This window comes from Pempheris klunzingeri, chromosome 5 (genome assembly GCF_042242105.1).
Source record: "Pempheris klunzingeri isolate RE-2024b chromosome 5, fPemKlu1.hap1, whole genome shotgun sequence".
NCBI lineage: Eukaryota > Metazoa > Chordata > Actinopteri > Acropomatiformes > Pempheridae > Pempheris > Pempheris klunzingeri.
The window spans coordinates 10,935,057-10,949,637 of NC_092016.1; the positions used below are offsets into that span (position 1 = coordinate 10,935,057).

The 14,581-nt window shown below is 41.0% G+C and overlaps 2 protein-coding genes across 2 annotated transcripts; one reads left to right on the forward strand and one right to left on the reverse strand.

Moving 5' to 3' along the window:
• The first annotated feature begins 177 nt into the window (after positions 1-177).
• On the forward strand, positions 178-10,009 carry ap4e1 (adaptor related protein complex 4 subunit epsilon 1). The gene is made up of 21 exons (XM_070831261.1): positions 178-451; positions 1,362-1,433; positions 1,553-1,676; positions 1,886-1,959; positions 2,044-2,165; positions 2,292-2,451; positions 2,573-2,739; positions 2,836-2,909; positions 3,001-3,123; positions 3,221-3,330; positions 3,417-3,556; positions 4,313-4,425; positions 4,544-4,662; positions 5,041-5,343; positions 5,843-5,954; positions 6,046-6,184; positions 6,285-6,540; positions 6,997-7,524; positions 7,619-7,809; positions 7,893-8,053; positions 8,454-10,009. Exons 1-21 carry the CDS (start codon positions 311-313, stop codon positions 8,612-8,614), a joined length of 3,390 nt encoding a protein of 1,129 aa, XP_070687362.1. The 5' UTR covers positions 178-310; the 3' UTR covers positions 8,615-10,009.
• A 746-nt stretch (positions 10,010-10,755) lies between these two features.
• cyp19a1b (cytochrome P450, family 19, subfamily A, polypeptide 1b) lies at positions 10,756-13,455 on the reverse strand. Its single transcript, XM_070831239.1, has 9 exons — positions 13,320-13,455; positions 12,862-13,012; positions 12,636-12,790; positions 12,351-12,527; positions 12,125-12,239; positions 11,672-11,786; positions 11,417-11,579; positions 11,083-11,324; positions 10,756-11,007 (listed from the first exon to the last, which is right to left on the reverse strand). The coding sequence occupies exons 1-9, from the start codon at positions 13,453-13,455 to the stop codon at positions 10,756-10,758; spliced, it is 1,506 nt and encodes a 501-aa protein (XP_070687340.1).
• Positions 13,456-14,581: the final 1,126 nt, after the last annotated feature.

Genomic DNA, 14,581 nt, shown 5'->3' on the forward strand with positions numbered 1-14,581 from the left:
TGCTCCTCACCGTATGTTATTGTTTTACAGTTATTTTCTTATCAACCTACTGAGATATTTAGACCTGACAGCCACTGTTTTTACCGAAGGTTTCTAATAAAGTTTCCCAAATACAACCGGAAGTGACGTCCTCCACAAGCCTTGACTGCAGAACCAAAACAATGGCCGCCTGCATGCCAGCATCTTACCTGTTGGGATCTTTTTAAAGGTTTAACACGTAACTTCCACAGCCTCTGTTCAATAAACTCTTACTGGGATGGATAGATGATCTAATAGGTGTGATTTGAAAGGGAAAAAAACAGCTGCCAAAATGAGCGATGTTGTTGAGAAGACCCTGACAGCTCTGCCGAGCCTCCTGTCTTTAGACTCTCAGCCTGGATCCGCAAAACTGTCCTCCACCTCAAAACTAGGAAACCTCATCCGAGGGATCACTGAGCTGACGTCCAAACATGTGAGTGTGTCCTTAAACAGCTTATTATTTTAGGAGCTCATTTCAGGAGAAACAGGGTGTGTGAGTAAATGTTCTAATGTTAGCTTGCTAAGCTGCCTATGCTAACCCAAAAAAGTGTGTATATTTATTGCTATATGCTAATATTCCCACACAGAATAGTGCTAAGTTTCACAGACACCCTCTCGCCTCTGTTACAGTACTATACTGTGGTAATTAAGCTAAAATCAGAGCTGAGACCATTTTAAATACTTGTCCTTGTTGGTGCGTTCATGTGCTTTTGATATCATCAGATGTGATGTTGGAGTCAGTTGCTAACATGCTTTGCATCCATAAACTGTGACGCACGACCTGGTAGGTTGAACATGGACGCTGTGAAAAACTGTTGCTGCCATTTCTCAAATATTTGATTTTGTGATATCCCACAAACACATGAATGCACTAATCAGCAATGGGTTACAGTTAGTGGTATAGGCTAAATACAGCTAATGTTCACTGTGATGCCCTGACTATCTGAAGCAAGTCTTTATAACATGATTTTAATTGTGTGCTGGTATAGTACTTTGCTTTGAAGCAGCCATTGTTTAGCATTAAATGTAGGAGGGTTTGCCATAATTAAAGGAGGAGGTTGTTCCATAGCATCAGCACAGTGTAAAGAAATGCTTACACATTGTCTTTAATCTATACAGTTTTAAATTTGCTCCTCTGGCTCTGGTATTATGAAGTATTATGAAATAATTGGTGAATTAAGTACCTGGTGGCATCCGTCCCTGATATGTAGGACATTGGTTAAAGTATGAACTTTTCACCTTACTTGATTAATGACAGCAAACAGAACACGATAGTGCCAACCCTGGCAGCAATTTCCTCTGTATTTGATTTTCTTGTCCTTATTTGTGTTTCCCCTCTTCAGGAGGAGGAAAAACTTATTCAGCGTGAACTAACATCCATCAAAGAACAAGTGTCCTCACCCAACACCTCCATGGTACAATCCTCCTGACTTCCCTTTTTGGTTTTGCACAAGTTAGTGTATTATGCAAAAGGAGTGTGGTGATGCCAAAAAGTATTGACGTGTTTGCTTCCTCCTTGTGTAATGTGATTCAGAGGCAGATGAAGGAGCTCATGGTGAGAGCAATCTACTGTGAAATGCTCGGTTATGAGGCTTCGTTCAGCTATATTCATGCCATTAAACTGGCTCAACAAGGCACTGTTCTGGAGAAAAGAGTCGGTACGTTCTTTTGTAGTCAGTTGAAAAGCTGACTCATTGCTCACCATCCTTAGCCAAAGGCTCTGCAATGATCATGTTGTCTCATGATCAGCACATTGCCGCACATCATTTGTCATCACAACAAATGTATTCATTCAACAATAAAACAACTGCACCACATCTTCCTACCCTGTTTTGGGCAAAAAAATTGTTTTGTGTGTGTCTTGCAGGTTATCTTGCTGTGTCTTTGTTTCTGAATGAAAATCACGAGCTGCTTCTTCTCCTTGTGAACACTGTATTAAAGGTGGGTATTAAGTTTTCACAGTAGGCTATTTGTCATCTGGTGTCTGAATAACGGATGTTGATTTTTTTTATTGTTTGTTTTCAGGATCTTCAGAGCACAAACCTTATTGAAGTGTGCATGGCTCTAACTGTTGTCAGCCAGATGTTCCCCAAAGATATGATCCCTGCAATCCTTCCTCTGGTCGAGGAGAAACTTAATCACCCAAAGTAAGAAATGTTCTTTGCCCTTCTAGTCTGATCAAGTTTAAGTTTATTCATTCACATGATGAAGCAGAGCATGAAAAATATGCTTGAATATCATGATTTATCAGGGTTTCTCCTAAAAATTTGTAGAGAAATCATTCGACGAAAAGCAGTCCTGGCACTGTATAAATTCTACCTAATAGCCCCGAATCAAGTTCAACACATCCACAACAAGTTTCGCAAAGCTCTGTGTGACAAGGATCCCGGTGTCATGACAGCTTCATTACACATCTACCTACAGATGATCCAGGTAATTTGTTTTTCTGGACTCTAGCAAACTGCATTTCTGGCCATAACAGCATCATACGCACATCTAGGTTGGGTCTACTGTGGTGTAATCCAGTCATGCCATGTATTTTCTACCATTATAGGAGAATCCAGAAGGTTACAAGGACCTGACAGCAAGTTTTGTCACCATACTGAAGCAAGTGGTGGGAGGAAAACTACCCATGGATTTTAACTATCATAGTGTCCCTGCTCCATGGTTGCAAATTCAGCTTCTCAGAATACTGTCCTTACTTGGGAAAAACGACCAGAGGTAATTATTACTTATTTTGTCCCTCAATCAAGTGAACGTTGATGCTGTCGCTTCACTCAAGTCCTTGCAAGTTGTGAGTCTGTTGTTTGTTGACAGCACAAGTGAGATCATGTATGATGTCCTGGATGAGTCATTACGGAGAGCAGAGATGAATCATAACATCACCTATGGTAAATAAAGTTTAAAATACTGGCATTTGTATTTTGTAAATCATTTATGTGCTGTCTTCAACCACTTGCTGAAATCTGTCTGTATTTCCAGCAATATTATACGAATGTGTAAGATGTATTTACACAATTCATCCCAAATCTGAACTTTTGGAAAAAGCTGCAAAGTGCATCGGCAACTTTGTTCTGTCTCCGAAGATTAATCTCAAATATCTTGGTAAGATCCAAAGAAAGCCTTTGATTTAAGTTATTTTTTTTCATTGGCACATGCGATTTTACATGTTCACTGTAGCAAATGGGTTTATTTGCTGTAGGTTTGAAAGCCCTCACCTACGTCGTCCAGCAGGATCCTAAACTGGCTCTGCAGCATCAGATGACAGTCATTGAATGTCTCGATCACCCTGACCTCATCATCAAGCGTGAGGTGGGGCAGATTATGTTGTAATCTGGATTTTGGTGACAGAACTGTAGGTTTACTGCATTATGGGCCTTCTTTCTGTTTTCTTGTAGACGCTGGAGTTGCTTTTTCGCATCACTAACGCCCAAAATGTCAGGGTGATTGTGGAGAAGATGCTGGAGTTTCTGCGCATCAGTAACGATGACTACACAACCATTGACCTAGTGGGGAAGGTGGCAGAACTGGCAGAAAAATATCCTTCTGAGTGTGCTGAGCATACGATAAGAAAGAGACAGCACTCAGTGTTAAATGTAGTTTTATTATTTGGCCCACTGCACCTGGAAAAATGGAAAACCCTCACAAATATAAACCTCAGTCATATAATAAATATAAGCTGATTATAAAGTCTTCACTGATCCAAGAAGCAAATCATCACCAAATACATTGAAACTTGCTGTACCCCTTTGTTGCAGCTTTTCACTAGACTTAAACACAGACCAAAAGGGCAGTTGTTGAGGCCTTAAAAACACAAAATAAACTTTGTTTTATATCATTGGAAACTCACAGTTTTGACAAACAAGCTCATTGGTTCTAACAATTAAAATTATCACAAACTTTGCTTTTTGTAAAGATGAATTTACTGTAATTTGCACAACTTTTAGCCTCTGACACAGCTGCAGTAAGACAATACAATGTAGTAGAAAGCATGGTTTGCAACTCTATTTTTATCAGTGGAACATAGTTTCTGACTCTCCTGTAGACGTGTACTGCTGGTTCAAGGCCTAAATTAATAAAAATGATAACCCTGTTGGACTGTGCTGAAGCCAAGTGATCTGCAGCTGAGTCTCTCTTTGTGTCTTACTACCAAATATATTGGTAAAGTTGTGTTAAACAAAACATTCAAATTAGTTCTGCAGAACTCCAATCCTTTAATAACATGCCCTTGTATATTTCTACCTTGTTTATTCCTATTTGTTGTGCTGATTGCTTTTCCTATACACAGTTGTACATATGCACCAGACAATGAATGGTTCATTGAGACCATGAACACAGTGTTTTCACTGGGTGGAGACATGATGCAGCTTGACATCCCAAACAGTTTCCTTAAACTGCTGTCTGAGGGTGAGACAATCACACACTCAACTTATCCTGTAGTGCTGCTGTGTTGTGACATTTCGGCTCAGTGGTTCGACATTGATATTGATTAGAATGCAATGCTAATTTCTCTTTAATGGTCCAGGATTTGAGAGCGAGGAGGAAGACAGGAAGCTGAGGCTGTTTGCTGTGGACTCATATGTTTCTCTGCTGCAAGGAGAGCCAGGCAAACTGCCACAGCGCTTCCTCCAAGTCATCAGCTGGGTGGGTGCCGTTTCAACAATGAGCTCTTTGAGCAATTTGTGTAATATTTATGTGATGATGGTAATGAGAACAAGAAGCAGAAAAAGGAAAATGAATATGTTGTTTGGAAAAAGTATACTTTAACTGACAGTATAGTATAACAAAACTAACAGTATAGTAGTGCATTTCAATAAAAGTTGGTCTCTTTAAAAGCAGAAGTGTTTTAAAAGATAGTTGTTAAAATAAAATGAGATACAAGTATGAATTTAGGTTTTCTAAATCTTTTGCAAATAAAATCCTAAGGATATTTAATGGCATACTAGTCCATACTATGCAGTGACATTCATGGCACAGTACGTTGACTTTTTACTGAATTTCCGCCTGCTCTGCCACACACAGGTCCTCGGTGAGTACTCCTACTTGAGGGAGGAACTTGAACCGGCCACAGTCCTGAGGCTCCTGGCCAAACTGTTAGACATGAAGAACACCAGCAGTGAGACCAAGAGCTGGGTCCTCATGGCAATGACCAAGCTCTGTGAGGGCGGGGCAGCTGTTTCTGTGGCCCAGGAGGTTTCTGAAACATACAGCAACTCAATGGACACAGTGCTGAGACAGAGGGCTCAGGAGCTGGAGCACCTCAGCCAAGACTCTGAACTACGAGCCAGGGTGCTACCTCGGGACGGTGGCCAGGAACCCCTGGAGGTAACATACGGGCATACATCCAATCAATACTCATAGAAATCTGGTTTAGTGACTCACTTTGTCGTTGTTCCTCTCTGGCAGAATACATGCTCATTATCTGGTGGTTGAAAGAAAAAACCTGAATACACATTCACTCCATGACACACATTTAGCCTCGTGACAGTATTTATCATCATCATCACTGTGGCTGTTACAACTTGTCTAGAGTAGCCTGGGGGTTTATCACCGAACTCCATTCAGTATCGAATGTAATGTCAATCAAGTAGAGAACAAGAATAATGTGCTAAATATACACATGCGTCCTCTGTTTGTTTAAAATTTCACCTACTCATATTGTCTTTTGTGGCAAAAAAGTCTAAACATGATATGTATGATATGAGATACACCTGCAAGCAATCACATATTACACTTTAGTTCTAAATTGTCTGGAATTTTTCAAATGATTTTCTCATCCCCATTAAAGGAGAAGTTTGAACTTCCAGTTGTTGTGGGTTTTCAGGTGGATTCTTCTCTGTCGTTCCTGGATGGTTTCGTGTCGGAGGCGTTGGCCGCCGGCGCTGCTCCTTACAAGCCTCCCCATCAACGCCAGGAGGAGCTAGCTCAGGCAAAAGGTAAACACATTAAAATATTTGGGCTGTGGTGTGTTTGGCAGCATGTATGCTGCCGTTATTTCATTTGTTCTAACTTGGTTGTTTGTCTCAGCGTTGAGCCTGGAGCCATACAGCCTGTCCCTGCCCATTAGCGTGTCCTCCTGCAGCATCGCTGACAGACAGTCTCCTACACTGTTGTCCATGAGCTCTGGTCTGTCAGGCGATAGCACCGACATCTCACACAAAGGAGGGTATGTAGACAGAGTGCACATGCTTGTGCTGTCTGATTCAAAATATCTTACACAAACGCATGGCTGGTTTAGAACTCACACTTTGAGATTTTTGTTTCAGCGCTACGACTCTGAAGCTCGATGGTGTGAAGAGAGTGTGGGGAAGGGAGGGCTACCTGGCGCAGAAGGAACCTGTGGAGGAAGCTGCCCATGTTGAGGTCCCAAGTCCCCTTCGGTCACCCAGCCAGCAGGGGGAGGCTGACAATTCACACAGCCAGACTCCCACTCCGACACCGACCTCTGAGCCTGAACAAGAGAAACAGCAGCTGGCATCTTCGCTGTTTGTCGGCCTGGGCTCTCAGAGCTCTGTGTGTCTGGTGAGCTTTGAATCCTTGGTGTGAAATAAGGCTGCCTGGTGTGATAAATTAAAAATATGAATCTTGTTGATTGATTTAAGATAAAACAATTGAAGTTACCTTTTTATCTATACCTATATTTTATCTTTCTATACAAAGACATTTATGTTATTTTCACATAAGACAGACAGTAAATCCTCATAATTTGAGATTTTAGATGGAAAAGCTGGAACCACAAAATGTTTGGTATTTTGGTTTGAAAATGGTTTAAATGAGTAATCAGTTGTGAAAATAAGTTGATTAATCGTTTCAGCTCTACCTAAGATCTACAGACTCTTCTTGGCCATTTATGGTGTGATATTGCAACCCTTTGCTGTGTTTATTGTGAAAATTCACCCTGTAACAATGACAAAAATATGATACATCATGCATTACTACAAATGCATCTGTTACAACTAAAACCTTTCCTTTGAACAGATGGAAAAATGTGAGCCAACAGCCCAGCGATTCAGAAGAAAAGCCAAAAGTCAAGGCCCGTCCTCAGGTGCCAGCGAGCAAACATCCAACTCCCTCGTCTCCACTTCGAACACAGTCGATAACTTGCTATGTGACAACGTTCTGGACACCAACATTTCTTCAGAGCCGGCTATTTCTTCACCCAAACAGACATCCCCACTCTCTCAGCGCCAGAAGGGCTTGGGGTTATGTGACATTAAGGGAAGAAACCCCTCTCTCAGTAAGGATAATTGTGTGGCAGCTAATGATCACGCTCCACATGAAGATCCAGACAGACCTAAAGACTTGTGCCTCAGTTCTCATCTTCCTGCAGAGCTCTCTGGACTCCCCCACTCAGAAATCACTCCACTGTCCTCCAACCAAAGCCTGGATCTCTCAGCCTGTCACGTGCAGAAAGAAGACTCTTTAGTGCTAGTTGTTTTCATTTACAACTCCTGTGACTCTGACATTCAGCAGATACTACTCAGGCTTGACTCAGATGAACTTGAGGTACAGTAATTAGTGAGTGGAAAACTGTGACATCCTATAAACTCCTTATTAGTCTTTTGTATTAAAGTGCGTTTCATTGTAATGTTTCTTTCAGGTGTCCTGTGTGTGTGACAGCCCCATGCAGGAGGTGAGAAGCCACAGTGTAGCAGCCTGTCAGTATTCCCTGACTGTGAAGAGGCCTTCGGTCCATGTAGAAGTGGGTGGGACGGTATCTTACCAGCTGACTGTTGGGACGCTTCAGTCAGTACAGTTCTCATACAAACTGCCTCTAACCAGCTTCATCAGGTGAAATAATTTCTTCTTTTTTCCAAGTATGGCCGTGCAGAGACGACTAGTTACTTACTGCTGATTTCACATGTGTCCTTCAGACCTTTGACTGTGTCCACAGAGGAGTACGGGACCATGTGGCTGGCCTTCTCTCACGATACAAAGCAGAACCTGACACTGATAAGTGACGGCCAGGAGTCTCTCACCGCCACTCTGAATGTGCTGAAGAAGAAACTTCAGCTTCATGTCGTGGAAATCATAGGTGGACAGACATTTATTACTGTTATGTCAAGTTTGAGCTGTTAGACTTTTACCAACACTACTGAGTGCACTATTTTAAGCCTGATATATGTAATAACCAGCAGTGGCTAAATGTGTTACTCTGTGTTATATATATTTATTGTGGTAGCTTATAACTATCCCTCTCAATTTAAGGGCCACTTAATCACTATATATGTAATAAAAAATCAAGTTCAAGTCATTAGTTTTGTTACTAATATTTTAGGGCATGTCACAGCATGATGTATGCATGTTACAACTGATACATATGTGAAAGGTGCAGTGGAACAGTATTAGACCGGTAGCTTGATAGTCGTTAAATGTATTACGCTTCCCATGTATTTTACAGTATTGATAAGTAACCTTTATTATTCTCCCTGCAGGCATGGAAGGTATAGTAGCTTGCCAGCTCCTCCAGGATCAGCCATGTCTGATGCACTGCCGTGTGCATGTGGGAACGCTGGCGGTGTGGCTGCGCTCTCCAGTCCCCGACCTGCCCGACTGCCTGATCTACCACTGTCAGAGAGCCTTACAGGAGCACTGAGCCCCGACTGCAGCACCGCCACCGCCACCACTGAGCAACATGACCACCTGACCACTGAGGAGGAAGGTACACAGAACAATAGTGCAGAACGAAACACGAGACGGAACATCAGATGTTGTGCATTCCCATCTTTATATTACAGTGTTTACCATCTGTTGATCTCTACCACTATGAGTTACAGAGTAGGATTTGATTATTTTTCGGCCACAAATCATTTCTTTTTTAAAAGCTGAAGTGCTATTTAAAGTCATGAGTGTAATAACCTCAGGGCCAAAGGACTGTGTTTGATGTTTCAGAGTGACACAAATGTCTTAAGATGATCACTTGGTTCCATAATGACTTGAAAATGTCAGTGTCTGAAAGATTGTTTGTGAGTGAAATGAATACCAAATATGATATTCTTGATATAAGGAGACGTGACGTGCTTTTTACATGACATCATCACACAAAAACATTAAGGTTTATCTCAAAATGTATGTTAATAACTAAAAATTTCTATTCTTTTTCAAGTGCATGAATACTGATTGAAGCAACATTGAATGAAATGGAAAGAAAAAAAACAAAGTCTTGCATTGGATCGGCGCAGGGCAGATATTGTTATCTTTTAGTACCAAATTACTTGATCATTATCTAAGGCATGGACTTGGACAAACAATAGGAGAGTTTAGAATACTCTGAAGTCTAAAACAAATATTTATAAAGAGCTGCTTTAAAGAAGAACCTGCTCATCTTCACTGTTGAAGTTTCAATGCAGCAAAAAAAGGTTTACATCCCTGTTTGTCTAAAGGATTAAGTTATGCTGAAATTAACCTCTGACTGTGGAATTTACACATATTTCTTACATCGATGTTAAATGTAGCTATTAACATGTCACTCTACGATGTCCACGCTGTCAGTCTATCATTAGGATGAGGAGCATTTCAGTTTTCCGTCATGTTTTGCAGATGCTGTGTGATTATCTATGCACTCATGTTTCTGGTTTGTCAGTTTTGGTGAGAGGTGGATTTTAATGGTTTTTGATTATTATATTTTTGTATCAATGCAGTATTAAAAACATATTTATTGGATTTATATTCTTACAGAAAATATTTTTATTGGTTTCTGAAAGAAAAAAAAGTCATTGTGCTTCATGTACTGTTTGATGGTGCTGTGCCAGATTTGATGCGTGTCAGCCTGTTTTATTTAATTCAACCTAAAGGGAAAGTGTACCATTGTTCTTTTTTTTTTGTGCCTGTTTTGTGATTTTAAGCACAGAGTGAAGCTAACAGTGTGTCTAAAACTGACCTTTAACCCAACGCCTTATGTTCTAATGCCAAGGTGGCGTGTTTGATTTGTGCCTGTGGTACAGAGAAAATCATTGTTTCTGCTAACTTATGAATAAATTCAACACGTTAACTAGCTTGATTTTGGCTCAGTGATTATTCGTTACATAGATGATATTTTATCGAGATCTAATAGCCATGAAACAGATTTGCTGGACTTGAAGAGAGAAGAGAAGAGAAGAACATTAATGCAGTAAAGAGAATATTTTCCTCTCATGTGATATTTGCTACATGGAAAAAACATTTAAGATATTTATTGAATGTTTATTATCAACTTAAAGCATACATCAAATGTAAAAAATATTAGTGACATTTGACTTGCTACCTGTGTCACATAGGACACATTTCAATTCACTGAGACCCTGAAAAGAAATAAACTCAGCCCATTAGAGAGTAATGGGTTTTACCTTCTACTAATGTTAGCACACCGAACATTTTCTAGTTCTACTGAATTTAACATGATGATGTTTACATCTAACACTACTGACTATATCATGTTTTAAATTTGCTAATGTTAAATGTGGTAGCTCTTCTAATGCTTAAGGTAACATAACAGTGTCTTAACAAAATAAAAACTATGTATGTTTCGCTCAGTCCAGGTCTTAAACAAAAGCAAGCTGGCAACATATTTGTCACAGTAATTATTTTTGTGGTCTCTCAATTCAGCAAAACAAAAACCTATCAAAGAAATGTAAAATTACAAAAACTCAGAGTAGAGGGTTGTTGGGAGTTGCACATTTGTACAATCTTGTCTTCATTGCACCGATTGTATAGTTGAGTATATGCAATGCTGAGTAGTTTAAGTGCAACCTCTGTGTCTCAGTGCTGACTGTGTTGGCGTTGTGTCATTCGGGGGATAAAGCGCATGGCCAGGCTGTGCTCGTCCTCCACAGGCTGCTGCGACAGGTTGTTGGTCTGCCTGATGCTGTTGAGGGTGCAGCCTTGGCGAGGACACACAGTGTAACGAGATAACAGAGTGACCAGGATGGCCTTCATCATCACCATGGCGATGTGTTTGCCCACGCAGGAACGAGGCCCGCAGCCGAAGGGCTGGAAGAAACGACTGGGCACCTGCTGGGCAGAGGAGGTAATGACTCAACTTCCTTTTTCCAGAGCATCATATTGTTGAACAGTCAGCTGACTTACTGTTTTGTCAAAGTTCATCAGGCTGAACTCTTTGGGTTTGGGGAAGAACTCAGTCTTATGCATGAGCCCAATGTTGAGAATGATGTTGGTTCCTTTTGTAATTTTCGTGCCTTCGATGTTGTCGTCTTCCAGAGCTTTTCGCATCGTGAAATCTACCACAGGATGAAACCTTAAAGACTCATTGATGAAACTCTCCAGCACTTTCAAGCTTTGATAATTGATGTTCTCAGCACCTTTTTCACCTGGAATTGAAAATGCAGCATTTCTGGATTGCTGGATCATTTTTATCTGTCATAGAGTGAAACTGAGATTAATACAGAACGAATGCACTTACTCAAGACAGTGTTCATCTCCTCCACTATCCTCAGCTCTACGTCTGGGTTCTGTTTCAGCAGCATCAGCATGAAGAAGAGGCTGATGGAAAGTGTGTCTGGTGCTGCAATCACCATCTCCAGCAAGCACTGCCTGACGTTATCTGCTGAAAGCTCCCCGAAGTTCTGTTAAAAAGGAATACAAAGGTATGCAGAACAAATACATGGCATTATCAGGATAGTAACTCTGAGACACAGGGAGTAGAGATTAATCAGACCTGAGCAAAGATGAGCTCAGTTGCAAAGTCAAGATCATCATCCAGCTTCTCTGACTCATTTATAGATTTTCTTTTCATTTCCAGAAGGCTCTCCATCACATCTTGCAGCTCTTGGCTAATAGCAGAAAAGGAAACACAAATATTAGATGTGTTAGCAAGGGTTAAATTGGGCTGGGGCAGACCGGGGCTCCGGCACATGGATGTATATTCTTATATGTCATCTGGGTCGTAATATTGCTTGTCCTCTGCAGTGTATTTTTTATTTTTTTTTTTTTTACAATTTTCTTGGTCTTAATAATTCAAACAATGACTGAAACACATTATCTTACGTTATGAAACCTTCTGTGACTATGTGTTGGGGCAAAATCATCACCAATTCATGTGGAAACCCAGTTTTGCTTTCCTGTGAACACCCATGGAAACCACAGAGCCGCCCCACATAACAGATCTTACGCTGCTTTCTTATGTTTGTTGTAAAGCCATCCAATCTTGAAGAACACATCCGGCTTTATTAGAACTGTTTGCCAGGTCTCAAAGTAGTTTTGAATTTTCATCAGCAAGTCCTTTTCTGAGTTGTGAGGAACAACAAAAAGGAGTCAGTAGCAGCAGAACTGTTAATATTATTCACTGGTAGAAGATACACAGTTTGAGTGAACAAGACAGTGAACATGCAGCTGACCATTTAGCTGCACCCTGAGGAAAAGCCTGTTGGAGATGTCCACCACTATGGCTCTCAGCAGATTGAGAGCATCCACATGTCTGGAGGGGTCGGTCATCTCCTGCAGGCAGTCCAGGTGTTTGGCAGTGGAGCTCACACAGATTTCCTCTGTCTTCTGGAGGGTGGGGCCTGTCAGAGCTGTTAAACAACCACGAAACAGTGCAGTAATTAAAATACAGTGGCACAGTGTTTGTAAAAGTGAAATAAGACGCCACTATACTTTCTTACTGTAAGGTAGTTGCTCACCTTTAGAGAAATATGTCCTCACTTTTTTCCAGAGTGTGACATCACTGTTGAAAATGATACCCCTCCCTTCCATCCCAATACACTCCAGTCCCGCTTTGCTCCCAAATCTAGCCGTGTAGTGGGCGCTCCTCAGGACATGATACACAGCTGAAGACCTACAAGAGTACTCAGGATTTGACTTATTTCAGAGGCATGTGATAAAGTTTAAAAATGTCAAAAGACTTGCCTGCTCAAAATGAGGGTCTCCTCTCCATTAATCCAGACCCGGACAATGTTGCCATATTTGTTGTTGTAGTAGTTACTCGCTGTTCCTATCCCGGTCCAAATGAACCTGCTGTAGGAGAGGATGGGGCCGAGTCCTGCCATGAAGGACGGACCTGGCAGAAATAAACAGGTAATGACTGAAGGCATAATAGATCTCAGGTCAGTTTCCCGTCTTAGCAATCAGCTAAGCTGTCTGCTTAGTAGATATCTCTGCTCTGCTCTAACATGCTCTAATGTCCATCTGGTTTGGGGCAAAGTGAAAACAGAGGACCTCCTGTACTGAAATCAGTAAACTATTATGTTGTTTTATCAATAATGTGATGCAGAAACATTTACTTTTGGTGCAATATTCCTTATCTCTATTATGAAAATTTGCTCTCACTATTCAAAGATCAAAGCACACAGAAGCTGAAGCCTCGCCTGGTATATGTGACCGGTTTGTCCGACTCCAGGCAGTGAAGAGCAGCAGTAGCAGCAGTAGGAGCAGAAGAGTGGTGACTTCGGACACTGCATCAAACATGATGGGGCCGATGGTGAGTGCCTCCAGCTGCAGCATCCTCTTTGTAGCTCCAGCCAGGAATACGCACCTGAGCAGGCTGACTCCTGCTTAAAAAGCCTCTGAATCCTTAAACCAACATGCAAACTGAGCTCATCCATTTGTCAAAACAACATAGAACTCTGTGGACGAGAGAATTACAAAGGATGAAAAGGAAGGTTCCTTCTCATCCTTTAATTCTCTCGTCCTTCAGTGCCGGGAGGTAACACAGCACCGGTGCACATTAAAACCAAAATACACCCACATAAAGCTTCATGATGAACTGTTTGTATTTGTTACAGATCATTGCCAAATAGAAACATGAGAGAGAGAGAGAGAGAGAGAGAGTTAAAAGTCAAGGTGGGTTAACGTTTGATGATTTCATATTTTAACATCTTAACATAAATATCTTTTCTGTCTTCTAAGCATTTTGATTCTTCATTAACAAATGAGCAAAGATTAATACTTACTGCTCTTGTTCTTTCCTCCTCCTGACAAGTCGTAGTGCAGTTTGAAGAGATGCGGTTCTTCCTCCACTGCTTTTAAAGACGATCAACAGTCTTCCACCAAATAAATTGTAGTGATTCAAGTGTTTATAAATCCTCAGTTAAAGCCTTCACTTTTCTGGTTGCTTAGAAACACTGCCACTTTGGGGTTACAAGTACCATTACATGGCAGGCCAGATAACACTGCACGTCTAAACCACAAAGAACAGAAAAAAGGTGTTTTTCAATTCACAAGAATGCAAAGCCAGCAGGTGTTTCATCAATTGTGCTCTGCATAATTCTTTTAGATGGGGCTTGCTTCACATTTAGCTCTGTTCAAAAGAAAGAAACCCCACTATTCAATTCATCAAGCGAGGAGGCTTTTCAAGGGGAAATTAAGCAGCTGGGTCAGACTGACCTGTGTCAAAGGGAGCAGGGATTTAACCAGCAGTTCAAAAAAGGAATACGGAAAGAGACAATAACACAATCACACAAGTCATCTGTGTGATTAAAAAGCCTTCAAGTCTTCAAAATTTCATTAAGAAATGGTTGTCTGTGCTCCATTACTTTAAAATAACGAACACGGATACAGTATAAAAACAAGAAAACAGTGTTCGTGCAGAGGTTGTGTGTTTATAATGAGCTGTCCCTCAAGCTCAGGA